General features: G+C 41.1%; 1 protein-coding gene across 2 annotated transcripts in view; it reads left to right on the top strand.

Moving 5' to 3' along the window:
* Zswim6 (zinc finger SWIM-type containing 6) overlaps positions 1 to 21,566 on the top strand; it is a 160,826-nt gene that overhangs the window by 92,819 nt on the left and 46,441 nt on the right. For both annotated transcript variants that reach the window (XM_021208416.2, XM_029543977.1), the window contains exons 2-3: positions 6,082 to 6,438; positions 19,829 to 19,977. In XM_021208416.2, coding sequence (XP_021064075.1) covers positions 6,082 to 6,438; positions 19,829 to 19,977 — 506 coding nt within the window. The remainder of the gene's footprint in view (positions 1 to 6,081; positions 6,439 to 19,828; positions 19,978 to 21,566) is intronic.

Below are 21,566 nucleotides of genomic sequence, written 5' to 3'. Positions count from 1 at the left end.
CACACACACACACACACACACACACACACACCATTCAGTTCCTTAGCTTATTTTGATTGAATTGTTTAGTTTTTGTGGTTCCAAAAATATTCTGTTAATCCCCTGTCTCATGACAGGAAAATTTCCCCATTCTACAAACTGATTCTTCTTCCTTGTGGATACTTAAGTAACCATTTAGTTTGGGGGCCCTTTGGTTTTGTCCAGTTCATTTGTTAGTCCCTGGGGTTATTTCTTGTCCCTGGAGTTCTTGTCTATGCTTATCTTGAAGTGTTTTCCTCTAGCACTTTCAACGTTTTTAGGTATAACAATTAGGGTCTGCCTTGACTCCCCCCCCCCCACCAACATTGGCCTTAACCCGAGGAGGTGTGTGTGTGTGTAAAGTGAAGAGAGAATGAAGAAAGGCATTGGCTGGACCAGAAGCTCTGATGGTAATGCTCCAGCAGCCCAGAGCGTTTACTGATTGTGTGTTGAGGCACGGGGAAGCAGGTTCATTGTGTATGGCTGAAGAAGGGGATGTGTGTATGAATGTGGAGTTAGGTTGGTAATACCAGTAGCGGGTCTCTGTAGGGAAGCAGTTTCAAGTTGTACTCATCGGGAGGAGGAGATGGTGGCTGGTTGTCACCTCTGTCTCTGGTGAAGGTAAAGGTCAGTCTTCTGTTACCTTGGACTTGGACTGGAGGAGGGCTCTGCCCTTACTCTGAGCCTGACCCGGGGCAGGCTCTGCCATTCCATTCCCATGCTTAGGAGGCACGGGGTCCTTAACATGATGTTCATGCCAGTTATGGATGTTCACGTCGGGCTTCATCCACTCCCCATGAAAGGCTCTGCTCCGCGTGGGGGTGGTGGTGGTGGTGGTGTGTGTGTGTGTGTTTGTGTACTGAGTGAGAGAAATGGAAGTTGTTCCATTCTTTTACATGTGAGTTTCTAGTTTGCCAAGTGCCATTTGTGTTAGAGAGGCTGTCTTTTTTTTCTGATGTATATTTTTGACACCCCAAATCAGATGGCTGTGGACCTATTTCTAGATCTTCTCTTCCATTTGTCTACACGTCTTTTTCTAGCACCATACAGTTTTTGTAACTTGGCTCAGTAGTATGACTTGAAGTCAAATGTTGTGATATCTTCAGCTGAAGTAAAAATACTATTAGAAAGAACACCGAGGGGAAGCACAGTGGAAGAAGAGGAGGAAAGATTGCAGTACTGGAAAACACACACACAGTTAGATGAACAAGTGAAGGGAATAAAAACATGAACAGAATCTCCTAGCACAGTTGTATGTTTAAAATACAATCTAGTGAAAATAATATTAAACGTGCAATAGAAAGAAAAGAGAGGAAGTTTCTTGGAGTAGCTCTGTTCCTTGAAAATCAGAGATGCCAGTGTATGCGGCGTGAGGACTCCATTTGCTAGGTGTGTGTGGTGTGAAGGGGAGTCTGGGCCTGAGCAGTTCTTAGCTTTTTCCCTGCTTTATCTGGTACAGAGAGAGTATGGGACACACCTGCCATCTGCCAGAGCTGTCTACGTGTTATCCGCTTCCTTTGCCTATTAAGGGTCTTGGCTGTTCCACTTGGCGTTTTCAAGTGTGGACTGGGCATGTCCCTCCGCCCCCCGCTGCCCCCTGCCCTATGCCCTCGAGTGACTAAGGTTCTGGCCAGGGTGCTTCCCAAGTGCTTTATGAGCATGGGAAGCAGTGGCAGCACTGAGTTGTGGAGGGGTAAAGATCCACCTAGGAATTGGTTACCCCTCCTCCCACAGGGTGTCAACTGTGCTGTCAAGTAGTCCACAGAATTTAGAGTTCTGAGATCCTGAAGTACCAAAAAGGTAGATACCTCCAGAGACATCTGCCCACTGACCTCAGGCTTACCCACTGACCCCAGGCTGCAGGCTCTCCAGAGTTACCCTCAGTTGATAAGCTTGGCTCCCTGTAATAGAGGGAGCCTTTCTGTCCCTGTGCCTCACTCTGGGGCTGTGGACGGTTGAAGTCAGACTCCAGGACGTGGTCCCTATCATCAGGTCTTCAGGGTAGCTTAGTTTTGAATAAGTTCATTCTCAGAACAGTGCTCACTGCTCTCTTAGTCATATACAAAGACAACACAGGATTCCGATAGTGCTGGGGAAATCACTGACCAGACACAACCCAGGTGCAGTAGAGGCTTACGGGATCTTAGGCTAGGCCAGCCAGTCTCTTTTCTTTATTGCTGGCCTATTTGCCTTTCAAATAAGGTTTCCCTTTGCTCTCCTGCTTGCTGCAGAGGCACCCAATCACCCAATTGCCAATCGACCTCCTGCTCAGCGTGGATGTCTGGGATTCCGTTTGTCTTCCATCTCCTCAGTGTTTCCTAACTGGTTTGTCACTACCTTTGTGACTTTCAGAAGTCCTGCCTTTGCCCCTTTGAATAGTGCCCGTTCTTACCCTGGCTTCTCCTTACAGAGATTACCCAGTTTGTTACCCACCGTCTGATCTGGATCACTCAAGACAACTTTGTGGGGTTTGTTGGTGGTTTTGTTTATTTGGTCGGTTGGTTTGCTTTGGTTTTGGTTTGTTTGAGACAGGGTCTCACTATAGCCTGGACAGCCTTGAACTTAAAATAACTGCCTGCCTCTGTCTCTGGAGTGGAGTGTTGGGATTAAAGGCATGTGTCACTACACCCAGGTCCAAACATATTTTAGAAGGCAGCTTATAGTAATTTCTTCAGTTTTAATTATTTAAAAATGTTTCACCAGATAGTAGTACAGGATTGTCCCCTTTTCTGTGCCCTCAGTGCTTGTCTGAAAACAGGTAGTCATGGTTTGTCAGAGCTCCAGAAAGACAAAACCCATTCTTGGAAAGTTGTCTTGAGTTCACTCAGCACCTAAGAGATACCACGGTGGAGAGGAGGGACGCAGGTGAGGAGGGGATGTCTTCCTGGCCCTCTTGCTGTGGTGGAGGGACACACAGCCTCCTTGCTCCTCTTCTGTGTTCATTGGCGTGATCTTAGGACATACAGATGTTAGTGGAATGCCAAAAGTAGCTCAGGTTGAAGAGGTCAAAACACCATTCTGAAATCCTGAGGTCATAGTGGGAGTTCACTCCCTGTCCCATACTCTTAGGAACTTGTCCAGAGCTGTCTTTTCCATATGAATGTGTGATCTTCTTATGTTTGAGGTAAAGCCTTGCACCTCATAACCCTTACTTGAAGGCAGAGGGAAAATTGCCCCAAATTAGATTAGCCTGTGTGTTAAATAACTGCGGTAGCATCAGTTTGGAGAGGTCTCGCTGACCTGACAGCAGTGCTTTTCCTAACAAAGACAGGCCATCTGAAGAGTCAAGGTAAAGAGTAAGGGAGAAAGCCACAGGACACTCAAGGATGGCTCCCCTCCCTGTTCCCTGGTCAGCTGGGTAGGGTGGCCAGGCATAAGGCACAAGCAGCAGTTGACTGCTAGTTACTGTTTAGAAATACTTCCATCAGATAAGACTGGAATATTTAAAGGGATTTGGGCACTTGAAAGATGACATTTGAATTAGAAAAAAAAATATGAAATACCTTAATCTTTGATGAGCACAGATTAATGAAGTTTTGTGACATTTTTTAATGTTTGTAACCTCATATCTTTTGGGTTGTTTTGAGAGTCAAAATATTTAAAAGTTTGATTTAAAAAGCTGAATAATCAGTGCTTGTTGTAGCAGTTGGAAAACACATGGAACTCCCTTCCAGCATTAGTGGTACTATATCTCTATCCAGTATACCCGTATCTGACTTGTAGTGTGGCGCTTACATGACAAGGATCATTTTTTGCACTAGCTGCTTGAGGGCTCCATCAGTTTTCTTAAGGACCGTTTTTTCTTTAATGGTAATTTGTATTGTTTAGAATACCCATTCATTTATCACCTTGTTGGCTCTTGATTATGATGATGATTGCCTGTGTAGTTGTGTCTGTGTGCTTGCGTGCATGTGTGTATACCCCACACATGTTGCTGAAGATTGATCTCAGGGCCTGTAACATGCTAGGAATGTGCTCTCCCCTGGCCCATAGGGTAAACTGTGGAGGAAGGGTTAGTCTTGCTCTTCTGAGCACTTTGAATTTTCCAATGTCATTTTTATGGAGGGACAAAGTCTCTCATGAGATGGACAAGGAGAAGGTAATCGTGTTAAGTGGGAAGATGTTCATTTTATAAATGCTAGTTTACAGCTCTACATGCTGTGGTGTCTGGCTTCTATACATGGCAAGTATATGACATATGGAAACAATTTTTCTTGCACTAAATAATCTAGAATGTGGTTGGAACCTTTCTTCTGAGTCAGACAGGTTTTTTGTCTTATCTTTGCCTATTCCATGCATGTTTTTATTACTACATATATTACATCTGGTATGTACTGGCTAAGGCAGGATCACCATAATTTCTTACTTTTTGACATTTTTCAGGCATTTACTTTGTCTATTAACATTTTTAGTAGTAAAAATGTAAGAATGGAAGACTATTATATATCCCCTTTATTTAATAGTGCTTTCTCTCCATAGAGAACTTTTTATCAGAGGGGTAAAGGAAACTAGAATGTCAATTTTTTAAAAATTATGTATTTTATATATGTGAGTACATTGTCCCTGTCTTGACACACCAGAAGAGGGCATCAGATCCCATTACAGATGGTTGTGAGCCACCATGTGGTTGCTGGGAATTGAACTCAGGACCTCTGGAAGAGCAGCCAGTGTTCTTAACCACCGAGCCATCTCTCCATTCCATAGAATGTCTATTTTTAAATAGATTATATCTGTGGGGGAAAAAAAACCCAAATATCTTATTATATGACAGTTTTCAAAATTTCCTACTGTGAACCAATAATTTGTGTTTATGGAATACCCTTTTTAAATTGATTTATTTAGTTAAAAAATTACAACACATCTTGTCAAGATGAAATTACCTTTCTCTGGGAGGTTTTTGTTCTTTGGGGTAACTCAGGAGAGGCAGTAAGAGGGGTGCTAATGTCATATGTGTGAATCCTTGGTATTGTCTGCCAGTCATTCTCAAGCCACTTCTCCAGTTTTCACATGGTTTGTGAAGGGAACTCAGTCACCCTTTTGATGTTTTTTTTTTTTTTTCTTGAAGTAGCATAAATAGCAAAGGGCCAAGAAAACGTAGAGGACCTCCTGATTTCAGGTTTGTCCCTCACCCGTAAAGGTGGCTTGGGGGTGGGTGGCTGGCTGAATGGATGCTTGCTTATCTCTTCCTCTATCCAGTACCCCCAAACTTCATGGTAGCTTTCCCATGCACTTAGGGAAGAAGTAGAGGTTTGTTCGCTGGCCAAGTAGGTACTGATTGGTACTCAGCGTTTATGGGTGGCGTTTGCCTTAGCTAGAACACTCCAAGGGTCAGTGGCCTTCTCAGTGGGGCAAGCATTCCACTTCCAGATTGTTGTATGTAGTGTACAGCCGGTCATGGATGATGGAACTTGCGAAAGATTCCTGTCTGCTTCTGAACTGAAGGTGTGTTTCCTTCAGTGCCCTTTTCTTAGTGGTGATGTCACACCGTGGAGCAGGTTGTATAACCTCGTATTTAAGCTTTCCTCTGTGCGGGGTTAAAAACATAATCACATGAGTGACTGGGACTGTGATATGCATGGACAGCTCTCTCTGTAGCTGCTGTTGATAGATACTGGTCAAACTTTGTGAAAGGGACGTCTGCAACATTGTTGTGTTACTGGTTGCTTCATGGCAGATTAGAACAAATTGGGGGGGGGGGTGCAGTTTGGCTGAGAAAGTATAAGCCAGGTGACTTATACTTGACTTTCTACACATACAAGAGAGAAGACAAGAACTAGATCTTGGTCATGTATCCCACGTATGAGTACTGTAGTGATGCTGTAAAGTCATTGTTTGCTTAGGTGTGACCAAGGTGTACTGCACTGCAGTCTGCTGTACCAAGCACCTTGGTGCTGTTGATTGACACTTGTCTTCTCCCTGTTAGAGAAAGCCATGGTTGTCATTGGCTTGAATGTGTCCACGTGTTTCTCCTTGCTTCGCTGTCCAGAGCCACCTGTTTCCAGAGTGAGGACTTGCTGTGGCATCTGCGTGCAGAAGCTGACCTCTCCCTTTCTTGTCACCTAGGTTTCCACTTGAGTGGCACAGTGACAGAACCTGCAATACAATCGGAGCCAGAAACCGTTTGCAACGTGGCCATCAGCTTTGATCGTTGCAAGATTACCTCAGTGACCTGCAGCTGTGGAAACAAGGACATATTTTATTGTGCCCATGTTGTGGCACTGTCTTTATACCGCATCCGCAAGCCAGATCAGGTCAAACTGCATCTTCCCATTTCAGAGACTCTCTTTCAGATGAACAGAGACCAGCTACAAAAGTTTGTTCAGTATTTGATCACAGTGCACCACACAGAAGTCTTGCCAACTGCACAGAAGCTAGCAGATGAGATTCTCTCCCAGAATTCAGAAATCAACCAAGTTCATGGTGAGTATGACAGATGATGTCATTTTTCTCTAGATTATTTTTCATTTACCAGTCCAATTATGCATAAAAGTGGGTCCTCAGTAATGCTGATAAAGAGATTAGCTTAGTGTTATAGCCTACATTTCCTGTGAAGCGTTTATGCTGGAACGCAAGCCCTTTGGGGCAGAGCTAGGAAACAGGGTCTTGTTAGGTGTGGCTCAGGTGTGGCCTTGAACTCAAGATTGTCCCTCCTCAGCCTTCTGCTTCTGCCTCCCACCTCCCTGGAATAACATGTATGCCACAGCACATCTGTTTGTTTGATTGATTGATTGATATTTTGTGTGTGTGTGTGTGTGTGCTCAGAAAGATCTCATTTGTTTAAAAAATGTGTCTTACACTTCATTTAGTTTAGTTACATTTCAGATAACATTAGATATTAGTTATATAAACAGTTGTCGTTTAATTTATACTTTCAGCAAATGCATGTGTACATATTTATTTTTTCACTTTCAAATTTACTTCTAGTGGAGGAAAACTTTTATATAGTACTTTATGAAAGAAAATAAACTTTAGAAAATATTACAACCTAGAGTTTATGATATGTGTAGGTTTTTTAACAAAACACTTTTCTTCTAAATTAGCTCAAAAGAATATATGAAACAGTTCAGAAGTAATATCCACCAACATTTTCTCATGCAGTATACTAATAAAATGTAAATAATGCCAGCCTGGGGAGGCAGCTCATATATTGAAAGTGCTGGCCTTGCAAGCAGGGGGGGGCCTGAATTGTACCCCCAGAACCCATGTTTAAAAGGCCAGGCATGTTGGCACCCCTGGAAATGGTGTGCTGGTAGGGCAAAGACTGGAGTATCCGTGGGGCTTGCTATTCAGCCTGCATAGTGTACTTACCAAGTTTCAGGTCAGTGTCTTAAAGCAAACACACACACACACACACACACACACACACACACACACACGCCCCAAAGCCTGCTGCATAGCACCCAAGGAGTAACACCTGTGGCTTTAACTTCTGGCCCTCCGCATACACAACACAGGTTGCCTGTGCTTTTAAAATATTTAGAAATAATTTTGTAAGTAATTAAAAATACATTGCAGAAAGTGGCACAGCCTTGGCTAAGCAGCATGGGGACCTGATATTATTGAATTTATTCTAGTTACATTATTTTGAGGTATGGGACAAGACATTCAACCGCATTCATTTAGTTTTGTGAGCTTCTTCAAAGTACACAGCACAGGTAGACATGTTTATGGAAAGCAGTGCTATGCCATTTAAAAACTCTGAGATGGTACTCTGATGGTATATGAAGTCTGAGTACTGTTAACAAATACTGCAAACAAGCACCCAGGCTAAGCAGGAGGCGACTCTGAGCTCTTGTGAGGTCTCCATGCCCTGCCCCCACAGCCTCCTCCTTGATTTGTGTTGCAATCATTTCCTGGGTAGTGGTGGCATTTTTACATCATTAAATTTTGGATTAGCTTGATCTATGCTTAAACTCTGTATATCAAATAGCGTGACTTCTATACATCTTAATTAAAGTCTTAATAGTAGAATTTGCCCATCTTTCATGTGCCTGTAATTCATTTGTTTTCATGTATTGGGTGTTTACCTGTCTAATCCAGGGAAATACAGTGTGACCCACATATACATATAAATGTAAATATTCTAATAGACACAATTTAAAACATAAAATGCAAAACTAATTTTATGCCATTTCCTGATACATGTAATAAATATTGCTTCAAAAATATTTATATAGTTTATATTTTCATATCGCTCCTATTCTTGAATTTTATAAGTAAAATTCAGTATATCCCTCTCAGTGAGTCTGCAAGATTTTACACTGCTATGATGAGGTATAAAACAGCAAGCAGTGTCCATAGTTTACAGTGGTTACATTGGTGTGTCAATGATTGTATGTAAATAGTATATGTGTGCACTGTATATTTATGTGTGTGCATATAATCGTTTAGGGAAGTTTATAGTTTTTCATGTGAAGTTTGAAATTTGGTGCCTGTTTCATGCTTATAACACCCCAAGTCACATGAGAGCCACCTGCAAGCCTGCAGCTGTGTGTGATAGCAAACAGAACCATGTCGCTGTGGAATACTCTGGGTGTGACAGTGCCCCTGGGCTTTGGTCCATTTCCACTGTCGATGGGCCTTGTTTACAGCAGAGATACTATGAACATTCTTTTAGAAGTCTCTTGGTACTGTTCCGTGTGTGGTTTTATGTCAGAGGCAAACTCATTCGGACACATTTCTTCTGGTGCTTCCCATGTCAGGCTCTGCTTCATTTAGGTAGCTGTCATGAGGGGTGTGAAGCACTTCACTTGGAAGGGGCTGCCCCTGTTAAATAGCAAGGGCATAAACAGCTGTGCTGCAGAGGAGCCTTTGGCCTACAGGAAGGGCTTGCGTGTAGGAGCTTCTCTCTGTAGAAGATATCTGCTCTATAGGATGGTCTCACTCAACCCCTGCTGCCTTGTGAAAATTCATGCACCCTACAGTCATCCCAGAGATTTCTCAAGAACATTTAGGGCAGTGGTTCTCAACATGTAGGTGACAACCCCCTGAAGGGTCACATACCAGGTAGTTACACTTCATAACAGCAAAATGACAGTTAGGAAGTAACAATGAAATAGATTTATGGTTGGGGTCACCACAGCATGAGGAACTATATTAAAGGGTCGCAGCATTAGGAAGGTTGAGAACCACTGATTTGGGACTTATTAAATGTTTCAGTTTTTGTTTTTTGTTTTTGTTTTTTGTTCAAATAACCCATTAAGGTTACTTTGTTCTCAGAATTTTAATTTAATTGAGAGTGTCATCAATAATTATATAGTTGATGAATTTACCTTACTTTGAAGGTTAACAGCTCCCAAAGATTATCTTAAAAAAAAAAAAAAAAAAAAAACAAAACAAAACCTTTTTTTAGTCCATTACCATGTTGAAAATAAGCAGGAACGTGCTTACATAATATTCTTTCAGAATCTCCAAGCTTGAAAAGGCATGTTTAAGGGAACTGATGAACAGCACAGGCTAGCCTGGAATCTGAACTGTGATGAGCAGCACAGGCTAGCCTGGAATCTGAACTGTGATGAGCAGCACAGGCTAGCCTGAAATGTGATTTTCAGAGCTTGTCTATGAGAAAAGCTGATTGAGAGCAGAGAAGCTGGGTAGTGTATACTGCCAGCTTTCTCACTACTTAATTTCTCCACGGGTTTGGGCCTGGACATGGGCCCTTTACACAAGCTGTCTACTGCCTTCCATGCCAGGAGGACAGTGGTCAGGAGGGGCGGGGAAATAGGAGTGGCCTTACAAAATGAAATGGGAAGTATCCCCTGGAGGGCCTTACTTCAACTGTTAGATTAATGACACGGTGGAGGGCAGGGCTAAGTGTTCCACAAGCATTTGCATTCAAACACTTGTGAATAAAAACTCTTTTTTTAAAAAATTAAGTCTGTTTTCAAAAACAGTACTTTCTTGTATAATGTTAGTTTATTGTTTTGAGTTTTGGGTTGTTTTTTTTTTTTTAGAAAATCAAGAAAAATTAATTCAGTCAATTTTTTATATTAATCCTCCCACTGTGCACTTGGCATTGCAAGTGTACAGTTGCTGTAGCATGCATACATGTGTCTCTAGTCACAGACACAGAGAAGGCTGGGTGAATACAGACTACAGTGTGAATACCATGTATTATAACAGCCGTCTTGGTCAGCTCTTTCTTTATTTCATTGTGTTTCATACATTTTTCTATGACTTTATGAAAAAATTAATCACTGTTATTAATGTTAATATCCTACCAAGGAGATTGCAGCTGTGTATCTTTTAAAGCAATCTCTTTGCTTTTATCTTATATCCTAATAAAACTTTTCTACCTTTGATACTTTTTTTAAAAGAGGGGAGCATCTTTGCTAAGTACTTGCGAATAGATTTATTGATTTCCAAGTACTGACTCCACTCCATAGTCATTAGAATTGGTGCTTTTCTGGCTTTGCTTCCTATTAAAGGTGCTGCTCTAGCCAGGCGTGATGGTGTGTGCTGTAATTTCAGTTCTCTAAGGAGGCAGAAGCAAAACTCGGACTTTGAGGCCAGCCTGATTTTTTATATATATATATATATTTATTTATATATATATATATATATATATATATATATATATATATATATTTATATATATTAATTATATATACCCAGTCTCAAAGTATACCCCAAAGGAGATGACATTCTAAATTGGCAAGTTGTGACTAAGGGAGGAATATTGAACTTGAACACTGGAGTCCAGGATTGTCAGTGGAGCACATTTTCTCTCATATTTAAAATGCTCACCTCTTTTATGATAGCTTTAGAAAAATAAATGATGCTGTGGATATATATGGTAATGCTAAAAAGATATTCAGCTTTATCTCCTTGAGACACTCACAGCATAGTTTGAGAAAATAACAGAAGGCTAGCAGAGTGGCTTAGCAGCCAAGGGTGCCTGCCACCAAGCCTGACTAGCTGGTACCCTCCACCACTGGAAAGAGAGAACTGATCCCACAGGCTGCCCTCTGACCTCCCTTATGCATGCCATGGCTCCTGTACACCCATAAGGCCCCTCCCATGTAGCAAATCAAGAACTGGTCATGAAAATGAAAGCCAGAGGGAGTCTGCTTTCCCCAGACTCTGTGGCAACCACCACCAGCACCAGCACCCCCACCCCCCACCCCCAAGCCTTTTGTTTTACTGGGCTAGCTTGTACTGGGCTAACTACAACAGAGGAGCAGGTTACAGGGAAACTGTATCGACCTTGACCTTGAGTGAAGGAGGAGGTCATTTAGTGATCCGTTCAAACTTAAGCCCTGGACCACTTCCCAAAGTATGCCAGTGCTCTTGCATGTACCCTGATACCATCTTAGTCAGTGTGCTGCAGAGCACATTCACTGGTGTGTCAGAGAAGGGGTGACTTGACCTGTAAAGGCCAACTCAGTTCTAACCCACCTGCAGTAACAGAAGACAACCAGGATCCACACTTAGACGCCCATCTCCTCTTGTTTCTCCCCGGTGTGCATTGGATATTACTGTATTTCTTTTTAAAAATAAGTTTATTTTTATTGAAAATTATATGTTTTTTCATATAAGATTTTGATCATTTTTCTTTTTATATACCTAATACTATAAATCCACCTTGCCTGCCTATCCATCTCCTTAGTTTAGCCTTAAAATATTTCTTTGTCTGGATCATTTCATTCATCAGTGTTCATAAGCCTCCCAGTTACTACCAAAGTAGTCCACACACACACACACTCCCTTTACACTCAACTGTAAACATGGAGACTTATATTATGACCTGTGTATGTTGGGAGCATGTCTGAACACAACGCATAATAAGCACCCCCCCCTCATATTTTTTTAAAACAATCCCCTTTAAATTCTGTCTTATTCTTAGTAGGAAATTGGTGATTTATTTCATAAGAACACGTAAACACGTTTGAAATCCACTGGTGAGTGACAGTTGGGGTGTCATCTGATGCTGGACTTTATGAAGGTTATCTTCCCTTTATCTCCCTGTGGGTGGCCACCTTCACTGTACTTAGACTTGCTTTAGCAAACAGCCTTTGGAAGTATCCCAGGGAGGTCTTTGATCATTACTAACCTGTTTTTATTGTGAAGCACTCTAATGTTGACAGTTGGCACAGTCCATGTATAATCTACTGGTGGTCAACACAGTTAATCAATACACCTCAGGAGAGAAAGTCTCTGTAACTGCACTATCTCGGAAAAGTAGTTCTGTGAAACCTACAGAAAACTCAGAAAAATAGATTCTAGAAGCATGTGAAGATAAAAGTATAAGTCCTCATTGGCTCTGTGCTCCTAAGTCTAGTGTCCCACCGTAGCACCCCGTGAAGACAGCATTGTCTATGCCCTATAAAATAGGTTTTCCTTTGTGAATGAACATCCACACATCTGTACATTCAACTTGAAGTTTCCTAAATAGGTATAGCTAACTTGCTTTAGTTTTAGTGGTATAAGTTATACAGTTGTCACTTGCATGGGTATAGTTAATTATTAACCACATGAGTGACATACAAGAGGTACTGCCCAGCTTGTCCTATCTAGAAGTGCTGCCGTTTGGGACCATTATTTAGTATGTGAGGTTTTTGGGTTTTTTTAATTATAATTTTTTTTAAAGTAATAGAGTTCCAGTAGTATAAATGCTAGAATAAATGATATTTCGGATTCTATAATTAGTACCAAATCTCCCTCTAAAAATAATATTTTACCCCAAATCATAACCAAAATTTGACGATTGCATCATGTAATAAGCGTATCTTTAAAAATTTTGGCGGACTCTGTGATCCACAGCTGTCCATATGTAGGACATCCACAGACCCATATATGTAGGTTATAGCATATCTTTCCTTCACACAGAGCCTCAGCACTTTAATTTAGCAAAGGAAGTATTCTCTCGCCCATGAGGAATTTTCTCTGGTGTAATGCGGAGATATGCACTCTGCAGCCTCTAGAAGCAGCTCAACTAACTCATCGCAGTGGCCGTGATAACTACTGAGTACTTGAGCTCAGTAGCCTTCATCACGTCCCGCTTCGTCTGCGTGTGCCTTCCCCCTCATCCTGCAGGCATCTCTGATGCCCTGAGCCTGCATCTACAGAGAAACCAGCAGCCACAACCAGTCTTCTTCATTGTTCTTTCTCTTTTAGTTAATCTCAACTCTCTACGTGTTAGCTAGGTGCCCGCAATGGGTTGCTTACGCCTCCCAGTGTAGCCTGTTGAGTAGGTAAGTAGAAGCCTGACTAGTCAGAGTGAGGATCTAGCCTCTGGGCCCTGTGCTTTCGAACCTAGTTACTGGGGACAAGTAATCTCTTTAGGCCTAAGTTTTCTGAGTACTCCATAAGATGGGGAAAGTTCGAAGGGTAAACTTCACTAGACCCTGTTATCACCATCACGATGTTAGTTGAGCTGCATCTATAGAGTCAGTAGTAAATAATGAAGGAAAATATTTTCAGACTCTTTTTGTTTTATTGTGCTGTTTTGTTTGTTGTTTTTTGTTTTTGTTGCTTTTTTGGGGGAAACAGTGTCCCACCTCCCGAGTTGCCTCCTGGGATGACAGGTATGTGCCACCATACCCAGGTCACAAACCAGCATTTTAAAGCATCATTTAAATAAGCAGAGAAGACTATTGGTAGAGCTTGCAAGTATGGAATAGCCCCTTCTAATAAAGACTGAGGCTTTTGATTTAAAAAGAAAACCTTCAGAGAACTTGGCATAAATATTTATATTTGTGTACCAAGTTATTGTTAGGACATTTTATCAGCGAAATAATGAAAAATAACTTACCTGTTACTATGCCGCTCTTTTTATGCTGTTTGTATGCTACATTTTTAATGAGTGTTGGAAAACATACACATACTTTATTACTTTTTACCCATAAAAGATACATGAATAAACTCCTGAAGACTGAAGTAAATTAAATGGTATTAAGAGATAAGGGTTGGTCAGAAGAAGGGAACTGGTGGAGGAGGGTCTGGAAACTGACAGCTCTGTCTGAAGCCACGACACTTCCATTGGCACATGCCACTTATGTCCTTTCTTGGCCTCTAGCTAAAGAAAGGTAATTGGTTAGAACATCAGTTGGGCACGCCGTCAGCTAAGAAACCAAGCCGTTCTCTCTACAGCTCCTGGAGAAGCCACCACATCCTCTCCCAGTGGTAGGCTGCATGAAAGAGCTGTAGAGGAACTGAGGGAGGGTCTTGCTGCTTGAACTACAACAGACTTATAAACTGAAATAAAAGCATTAGTCAGACACTATCTTATAATGAGAATTAAGAATGGAATTTGAATCTTTTCTAAAGAACATGTCTATTCAGTACACATTATCATATTTTTAAAGTGTTCTAGTTTTCTTTCTGCTCTAAAGAAAGACTTTTTTTTGAGTCTTGTGACACTAAAACTTGGCTGTTTTGCCTTTTTCTCTACTGGTTGACGTCATGGTTTTGCCCTCAGTTTGTAAGACAGGCCATACCCATTGACTTAATGTCTTCTAGCATGAACAGGAGGCACTAAAACTGTCCGAGAGCGCTCTTCCATAGGTCCCAAGAGACGAATCATCTCTGCAGTGGGGATATCTGTTGCCTGCATTCTGCCCAAGTAGAGGAAATTGGATAATTTTGACAAAGGAGAGCATTACTTCTAAGTATAAGTTGCTAACAGCATTATCTGGGGGACAGTGAGAAGGCCCAATGGGTGAGGCACATGCCACCAAGTCTGAGGACCTGAGTTCAAGCCCCAATGCTCACTGACTTGCACGTACACCACACTAAGTAAATGTCAAAAAATGAGCGCCTGGAAAGACAATCTCCTGGAAGCAGTTGGTCACAGTTTAGTCAGAGAAGAGAAAGAGTCACCTTCTCATTCTGCATTAGCCCTCAAAATTCAGCAGATGCCCGCAGTGATTATGTCTTCATGGCTCAGTTTATAATGTACACAGAGTCATTGCTGTCTAATGCTGAGGAGAAACGGTCGTTTCAATACACATCTTAAAAATGTGCTTCCTTTGGAACGGGGAGAGGTGCCTGAGTGGCACCTCGGGATCCTGAGTACTTTCTTCTATTATTAAGATCCACGACATGCCAAGACACTTAGCATTCTCTCTAATGGCAGAATCCTTGTTCTTTCCTCCTTGAAGGCGAAAAATCTGATTGAGTAGGTCTGAAGTGGAGCCAAGGCATCCGGCATACCCTAGGAACTTCCATAGGTTTCAGTAGCGGGAACTAAGTAGTAGACTTGGACTAGACAGAGGTTCTTCCTGTCCATGGCTTCTCCTTTGCTTCCTCCTCTGCTGTCACAGTACCAAGGTGGAAGGTGAATCAGACTCACATACCTGTCTGGAGGCAAGGAACTGATTCCTGCTGACCAACCCCCAACTCTCACCCCGTGGGCCTCCTGTCACTCCCAGCCTGTGGATAGTTTTCTTTTCCCCAAAGGCTTGAAACTGAAGAGTTGAAATGTAGTAACAAAGTACCCACCATGTTTGATTATACACTGTAAATATTATAGCACTTGTGAGTAAGAACAAAAATCACCATAGCTTTTAAAGCATTTAATGTATGGATGTAGTGATTCTGGTTCCTGCCTAATTCAGGGTATTTAATATAGTAAATATGTATATAAATAAACTACGCTTTTCTTTGCATTTTCTTTTCAAAGTTAAATGCTTAGAGGGTTGTCTCTGATTATAGATGGCTATTAATAAGTAGAAATAGATCCTCCTGCAGCTCTTATATTTTTATATAATGGCAAGTCAGAGCATTCTAAAGTGTACAGTCAAGACACATTGGGATTCAAATAGTTAATCCCCAGATTTAAAGTTTATTTTTAAATAATTAATTTGTTATTGAGCAGGCTAACTAGTCAACTGTGCTGAAGATGGAACCTGTGATCTCACATATGGTGGGCAGGGAGTTTACCACAGAGTTGCACCCCCATTCTAGCATTAAAGCTTAATCTATGCATTTATACGTTGGGGATAAAGTTGTAGTAATTAATAAGATATTTAGTCTTTTGGCCTATAATGTATGTGATACATTTCTTTATATGTAAATTATATCAAATAAAATCTTTTACCCACTAGTTATGTTTGCTTTCATTGTTATAACTAAGTAACCAAATTTTCCTACAGTGTATCAGCAATTTTTATTGCCTGGTTGGTGTTTTTACTTTGGTAATGTAGAATATTGCATCAAGATGGAAGCCTGAGAAGCATAAGGATAAATGTTCTTTCTAAACTACTCCTTGAACTGGGATTCTAATGCAGGCTTGGAACCTTACTCACTGTTGAATTCACACACACACCCCTACTACTCTTACAAAGTGGCTAATTCCGGTAGAATACCAAAATACCCCCAGACACTCAGAGGCAAATCAAGTGTGGTTATTTCTCCAATTGGGCAATAACCAGAGTCAGTCAGTCAGTTTGTCTGTCTGCCTATCTTTCCTTTCCCCTCTCCACATGTCTGTCTTCCTGCCTGCCTGCCTCTGTGTGTGTATAACTGATTCCTTAAAGTTTTAAACTATAATATATTTTAAAGCTGTTACTTTTAAGTGTGGGGAGGAATCTTTGATCATTATCTAATTCAAGTCAAGAATAATTCCCAGTTTATAATATCATTTGTTACTCTTTGCTTCAGATAATTAAGAATTCAGTATAGTCCGCAATTTTTAGAGGGTCTCGTAATATAGGTCACTTTGCCAGTTCAGGTCTTAGAAAATAACTTGTGACCTCCAATTCAAGTTCATACCTACTTAAAATCCTACTTGGATGACTGAACCCTGCATTTCTCTCAGAGTTCAGGACCCTGCAACTGAGAGCCCTCACTTGGAACACAGCACAGGCAGCCTCTGGTCAGGGAAGCTCAGGTGTCGATGAGAACTCTGTTCCAACGGAACACACCCACAAGAAAATACCTAAAGACAGGCAGCCATTCTGAGAGTAGGTGGTGGATGTTAGTCCAAATCATCCGAAGGAGGAGGAGAAAGGAATGATAAGTGGCCAATATGAGCTGCCCCTGAGGTTTCCAGGGGCGGGGGGTGTTTAGTATGATATTGGAGAGAACTTAGAAGTTGAGACCCTGCAGTTTAGGTATTTGGAGAGTGTCTTCTGAAAACATTTCCATAAAGAATCTACAGCTGTCCTTCCACAGAGGGTATATGAAAAGGTCCCTCTGAATCCCTCTGAGATACTCTGATTTCAAAAAGAGTCCTTAGAGAGAAAGGTTACTTTTGGGGGAGTTCCTCCTCTTTTCAATACTTTCCCGCAAGTGGTTCCCAGGTTTTTTGGGCAGTAGGGACAGACAAAAATCTGCACTCTTACACAGATGGGTCAGAAACCTGATGGCCCAGTCCCCAGTTAGAACAACTCTTTCCTCTTCTGGGAAGGACTCCCAGCTCTTCTGAGAGGCCACCCATTCCCACCATGCTCCCTGCCTTTGCTCTAGCACTGGAGCTTCACTGGGCTCTATCCTGGCGGTGTCTCCCAAACCTGCGCTGTCTCCCATAGTGTGCCCTCCTTCCTGATGAAGATCTGCTGCTCTCTTTCTGTCCTCTCTCCAAGGTATTCCGTAATCCAGACTCACTATATTTAAAATTGAACTCCCAAGTCTGAGCATTCTGTGTCAGCGAAGTGTCCCACATTCTGTATAGCAGTTTAATCTAGAAACCATGCTCCGCACATGCCTCGATCTTAACCCTCCCTCATGCTCACGTCTTTGCCAAGTCTTCCTGCATCTGCATTGCCTTTCCCAGTTTGTGTAAGGAGATGATAATGCATGGTCTTTTTAAAAGCCTCCTTGTCAACATAAACTTAGTGTGCTTATGTATATTTTTCTTCTCTTGTTATTTTCATTCAACAATATTTTTAGATGTATTTCCAAGGTAGTACACAGAGATTATCCCCATTCATTCTCATGGCTACCTAATTAATATTTCATGATAGAATGTTGCGATTGATGCTTAGCGGGATGAAGAGTATTCCATTCTTCTACCTCAGGGAGCACCCTCATGAGTTCCCACCCTATGTCCCTAGGGAAGAGAACCTGGGCTGCTCAGCTGCGTAGCCCAGAGTCTTTCTGTCTTCCAGGGTGGTCTTGTGCTCAGCTCTCAGGCCGAATGGACTTGTCTTCCTCCCATACACCATGCTTCTTTCTGCCTAAGGCCTCTGCCCACATGACCCATCCCTCTTTTCCCTGCCTATAGGTGACTTCTAATTAGCTTCTAATCTTCTGAAGGCAGCTCTCTCAGCTCCTTGCCATTTCCTCAAGGTATTATATTCTAGCAGTCCATGGCCACCTCGGCGTTCTCGTAGGTTTTCAGAACTCTGGCTTACCTTTAAAGAGCGCTCACCATTCAGCGCTACACATACACATACATGTGTATTTATTATTATTTCACCAATTTTCCTCTTACTCAAAACCATGCTTTGCTAATAGTGCATGTGTTCAATTCAACTATAGTATGGTATAGAATTAATGTAAAGGATTGTAACATATCATTTTTTAAAAAAATGATACAGGCCAGATCAAGTTCCAGGACAGCCAGGACTAGACACACACACACACACACACACACACACACACACACACACACGAAACAAAATAGCAAATATCACACCATTTCATTTATGCTAAGGGTATTTCTTTCCAGACAGGCTTTTCAGTATAGTATATACCTGTGATAATATAAGCACATTAATGCATAACCATAGTATAAATTGTATTTATTATTGTAGGTACAAGTTTAAAAAAAAAACAAAACAGACCTTAAATGAGTTAAGAACAGGAATTCTGTGTATTTTGGAATGTCATCATATCTCCATGGCTTGCCAAGAGGCAGGTCACCAGAGTTGACAGCTGTGGACATAGACTGACTGAATGAATGAATAAATGTCACTTTTTAGGGTGATTCTTATCCCACTGTACCCTTTCTCCTAGGGTCAAGCAGACCCAGTTCCTATGGAGACACGAGTGATTATCTCCTTGGTCAGTTAATTTCAAATTCAATCATTAAATGACAAGTGACATAGAATCCTATCTATTGAATAAAATGTTCTCATATTTAAAATCTTATTTATAGATCTTAGCTGTTAATATGCCATTGTTTTATTTTCTTAACAAATAATGAGGCTTCAATTTTTTTTTCCCTAAGTATCTGGGTAACTTTTAAATTTCTCTGGTAGCCTTCACTCGCTGGGTTTATTACATAGCTGTTATCTTTTGTGTGTACTTCAGCAATAAAATATTTATGCAGTTTGGCAAGGTAATACTACAACCTGAGTTAGTACAACAGCTGCAGTGCCTGCTCCCTTGTGTCTTGATTTCCCTTTTTAATCTTTGTTTTCTGCAAGTAAAGACTTGCGTCAGCATGTTGTTTCTACAGTAGCCGGTAATGGTGATGCTTCTTGAGTTATCATAGGGTGGGTGAAGGACTATGCCGAGGTGACTTGTTCCATATTTCTGGGTGTCTTTGAGAAATATTTTTCTGCTATGTCCTACGTAGATCTTCCTATATCATGCATTTGCTGTAAGACACTTTTTTTTGTGGCTCTTTAACTCTTTAGAGAACTTGTAAACCTCTCTTTAAAAACAAAGAGGCTCTGCTCCTCCAACATGGAAGTACTTGAGTTTGACAGTAAATCTGCACTTAACTAAGCATAGAACAAGGAACGGCTTGGACCGTTACAGTAATTTGCATTTATTTCAGGCATAAATCGGAAGGTGTAATTGAAACGAAGACAAACTTTAAACGTGTCTAGGCAAAAACAGAGTCTGACTTCTTTCCAAACTTTTTCTCAAGCTCTCTGCGTACAGTCTTCATCCAGTGTGTGTTCCCTTCACTTTCCAGGTGCTCCTGACCCTACGGCGGGCGCTAGTATTGACGATGAGAACTGCTGGCACTTGGACGAAGAGCAGGTGCAGGAACAGGTGAAACTGTTCCTCTCCCAGGGAGGGTACCACGGGTCAGGGAAGCAGCTCAACCTGCTCTTCGCTAAGGTACAGTTGTCACTTTTGAAGATGTATTCCAAGTGTAGGGGCATATGCATGGTAACTGTGTAAGATCCTGTATGGACTGGGATGGAGATTTCAAGCTAATGAACCAGTGAGAAACGTATGTTACAATACAAGGTTTAACTTGTTTAATTGACTTTTGGCAGCATAGGGGGCCATTTTTGTCTCAGTTACTATAAAGTGATGCTAATTTGTTACATTTTAAAGAGAAAATTTCTTTCAGTATCAAAAACAGTGTAAATCGTTTTAATGTTACTTGACATCCTTTCAAGTGGTTTTGTTCTCTAGTTAGTTTCCCCACACGGAGCATAACCATAAACATAACCCTTCTTCTGCACATACAGCTTAGGGATTTTAGGGATACTTAATGTTAGTTTCAGTCTGTAAATTAGTTTCCTAGACTTGAGAGTTCTAATTTCACTAAGTATATAAACTTAAAACTTCAGAAATTTGTCATCTGTAAAGCTTTGAGGTAAAGTCTGTAATTGATAAATTTCTCATCTATAAAACCAACAGTAACATATCTCTTTCCATTGTTTGATAGTAGTGCTAAAGAATGGTGTTATGTTTATTTCAACTACTAAAAACAAATGACCCGAGAAATACCTGGGATCTTTAAGACAAGTTCTCTGTGATCAGAAGCATTGCAGCGCATTTGCTACCATAAAATCATTTCAAATAATGGATAAAATGCTTTTTAAAAATAATACTTGGGGCTAGCAAGATGGCTTGGCGAGTAAAGAGCTCCCTGCATGAGCATCAGAAGCCCAGAGCCCACGTGAAAGCTGGGTGTGGAGGCATGCTTGTATTCTCAGCCTCAGGGGGTGGAGTCCGACAGCCCAGCCAGTGGGTTAGTTATAGACTTCCAGGTTCAGTTATAGACGTCACCAAAAAGAACAGGTGGAAAGTGATAGGAGCCCTCCATCAGCCTCTGACCTCTGACCTCCACTCCGTGAGCACACACGCTTGATAACCTATACATGGACACATACATAAGCCCCTCCTCTCCAAACACACACACTAAACCAATGCTAAACCATTACATTCCCCTCAAGGATATAGTCATTGTTGTAGATAATGTACTAACATTATTTTTAGGGGAACAGTTAATTTTATTAGTTGATCCTTTTGTTAAACAGCTTCTCTAGTATTCACAAAAATTGAAAGCTGTGCCTTAATGTTCATTCATTTTTTGATTCAGAAATGTTAGCATGAATTTTGTTATTAAATATGGCCAGAGACTAGTGTGTTCCATTAACAAGATTTATAGGCTATATGTAGATTGTCAGGTTTACAAAAGTTTGTCTATACTGTAATGCATTTAAATCTATAGAGACTTCATACATAATTTCATTATTACGTGGTACACAGGTACTTCAAGTTATTCTTTAGAGTTATTAGTTTGGAATTATTAGCTGTAAACAATAGATGTTCTTGAGATGATGGCTGTATAGTTTGGGTTTGTATGCTCAACAGTTAAGCATTTATTTCATGACTGTTACTGACTACTAGCGTAGAAATGTGTCAGTATAAGAAATAAATCAAGTCCATTAGATTTGCAGACAGAGGAAGCC

Source organism: Mus pahari, chromosome 11 (assembly GCF_900095145.1).
Source record: "Mus pahari chromosome 11, PAHARI_EIJ_v1.1, whole genome shotgun sequence".
Classification (NCBI taxonomy): domain Eukaryota; kingdom Metazoa; phylum Chordata; class Mammalia; order Rodentia; family Muridae; genus Mus; species Mus pahari.
Note: the sequence above shows the minus strand (reverse complement) of the source record. Positions and strands in the feature narration are given on the sequence as shown.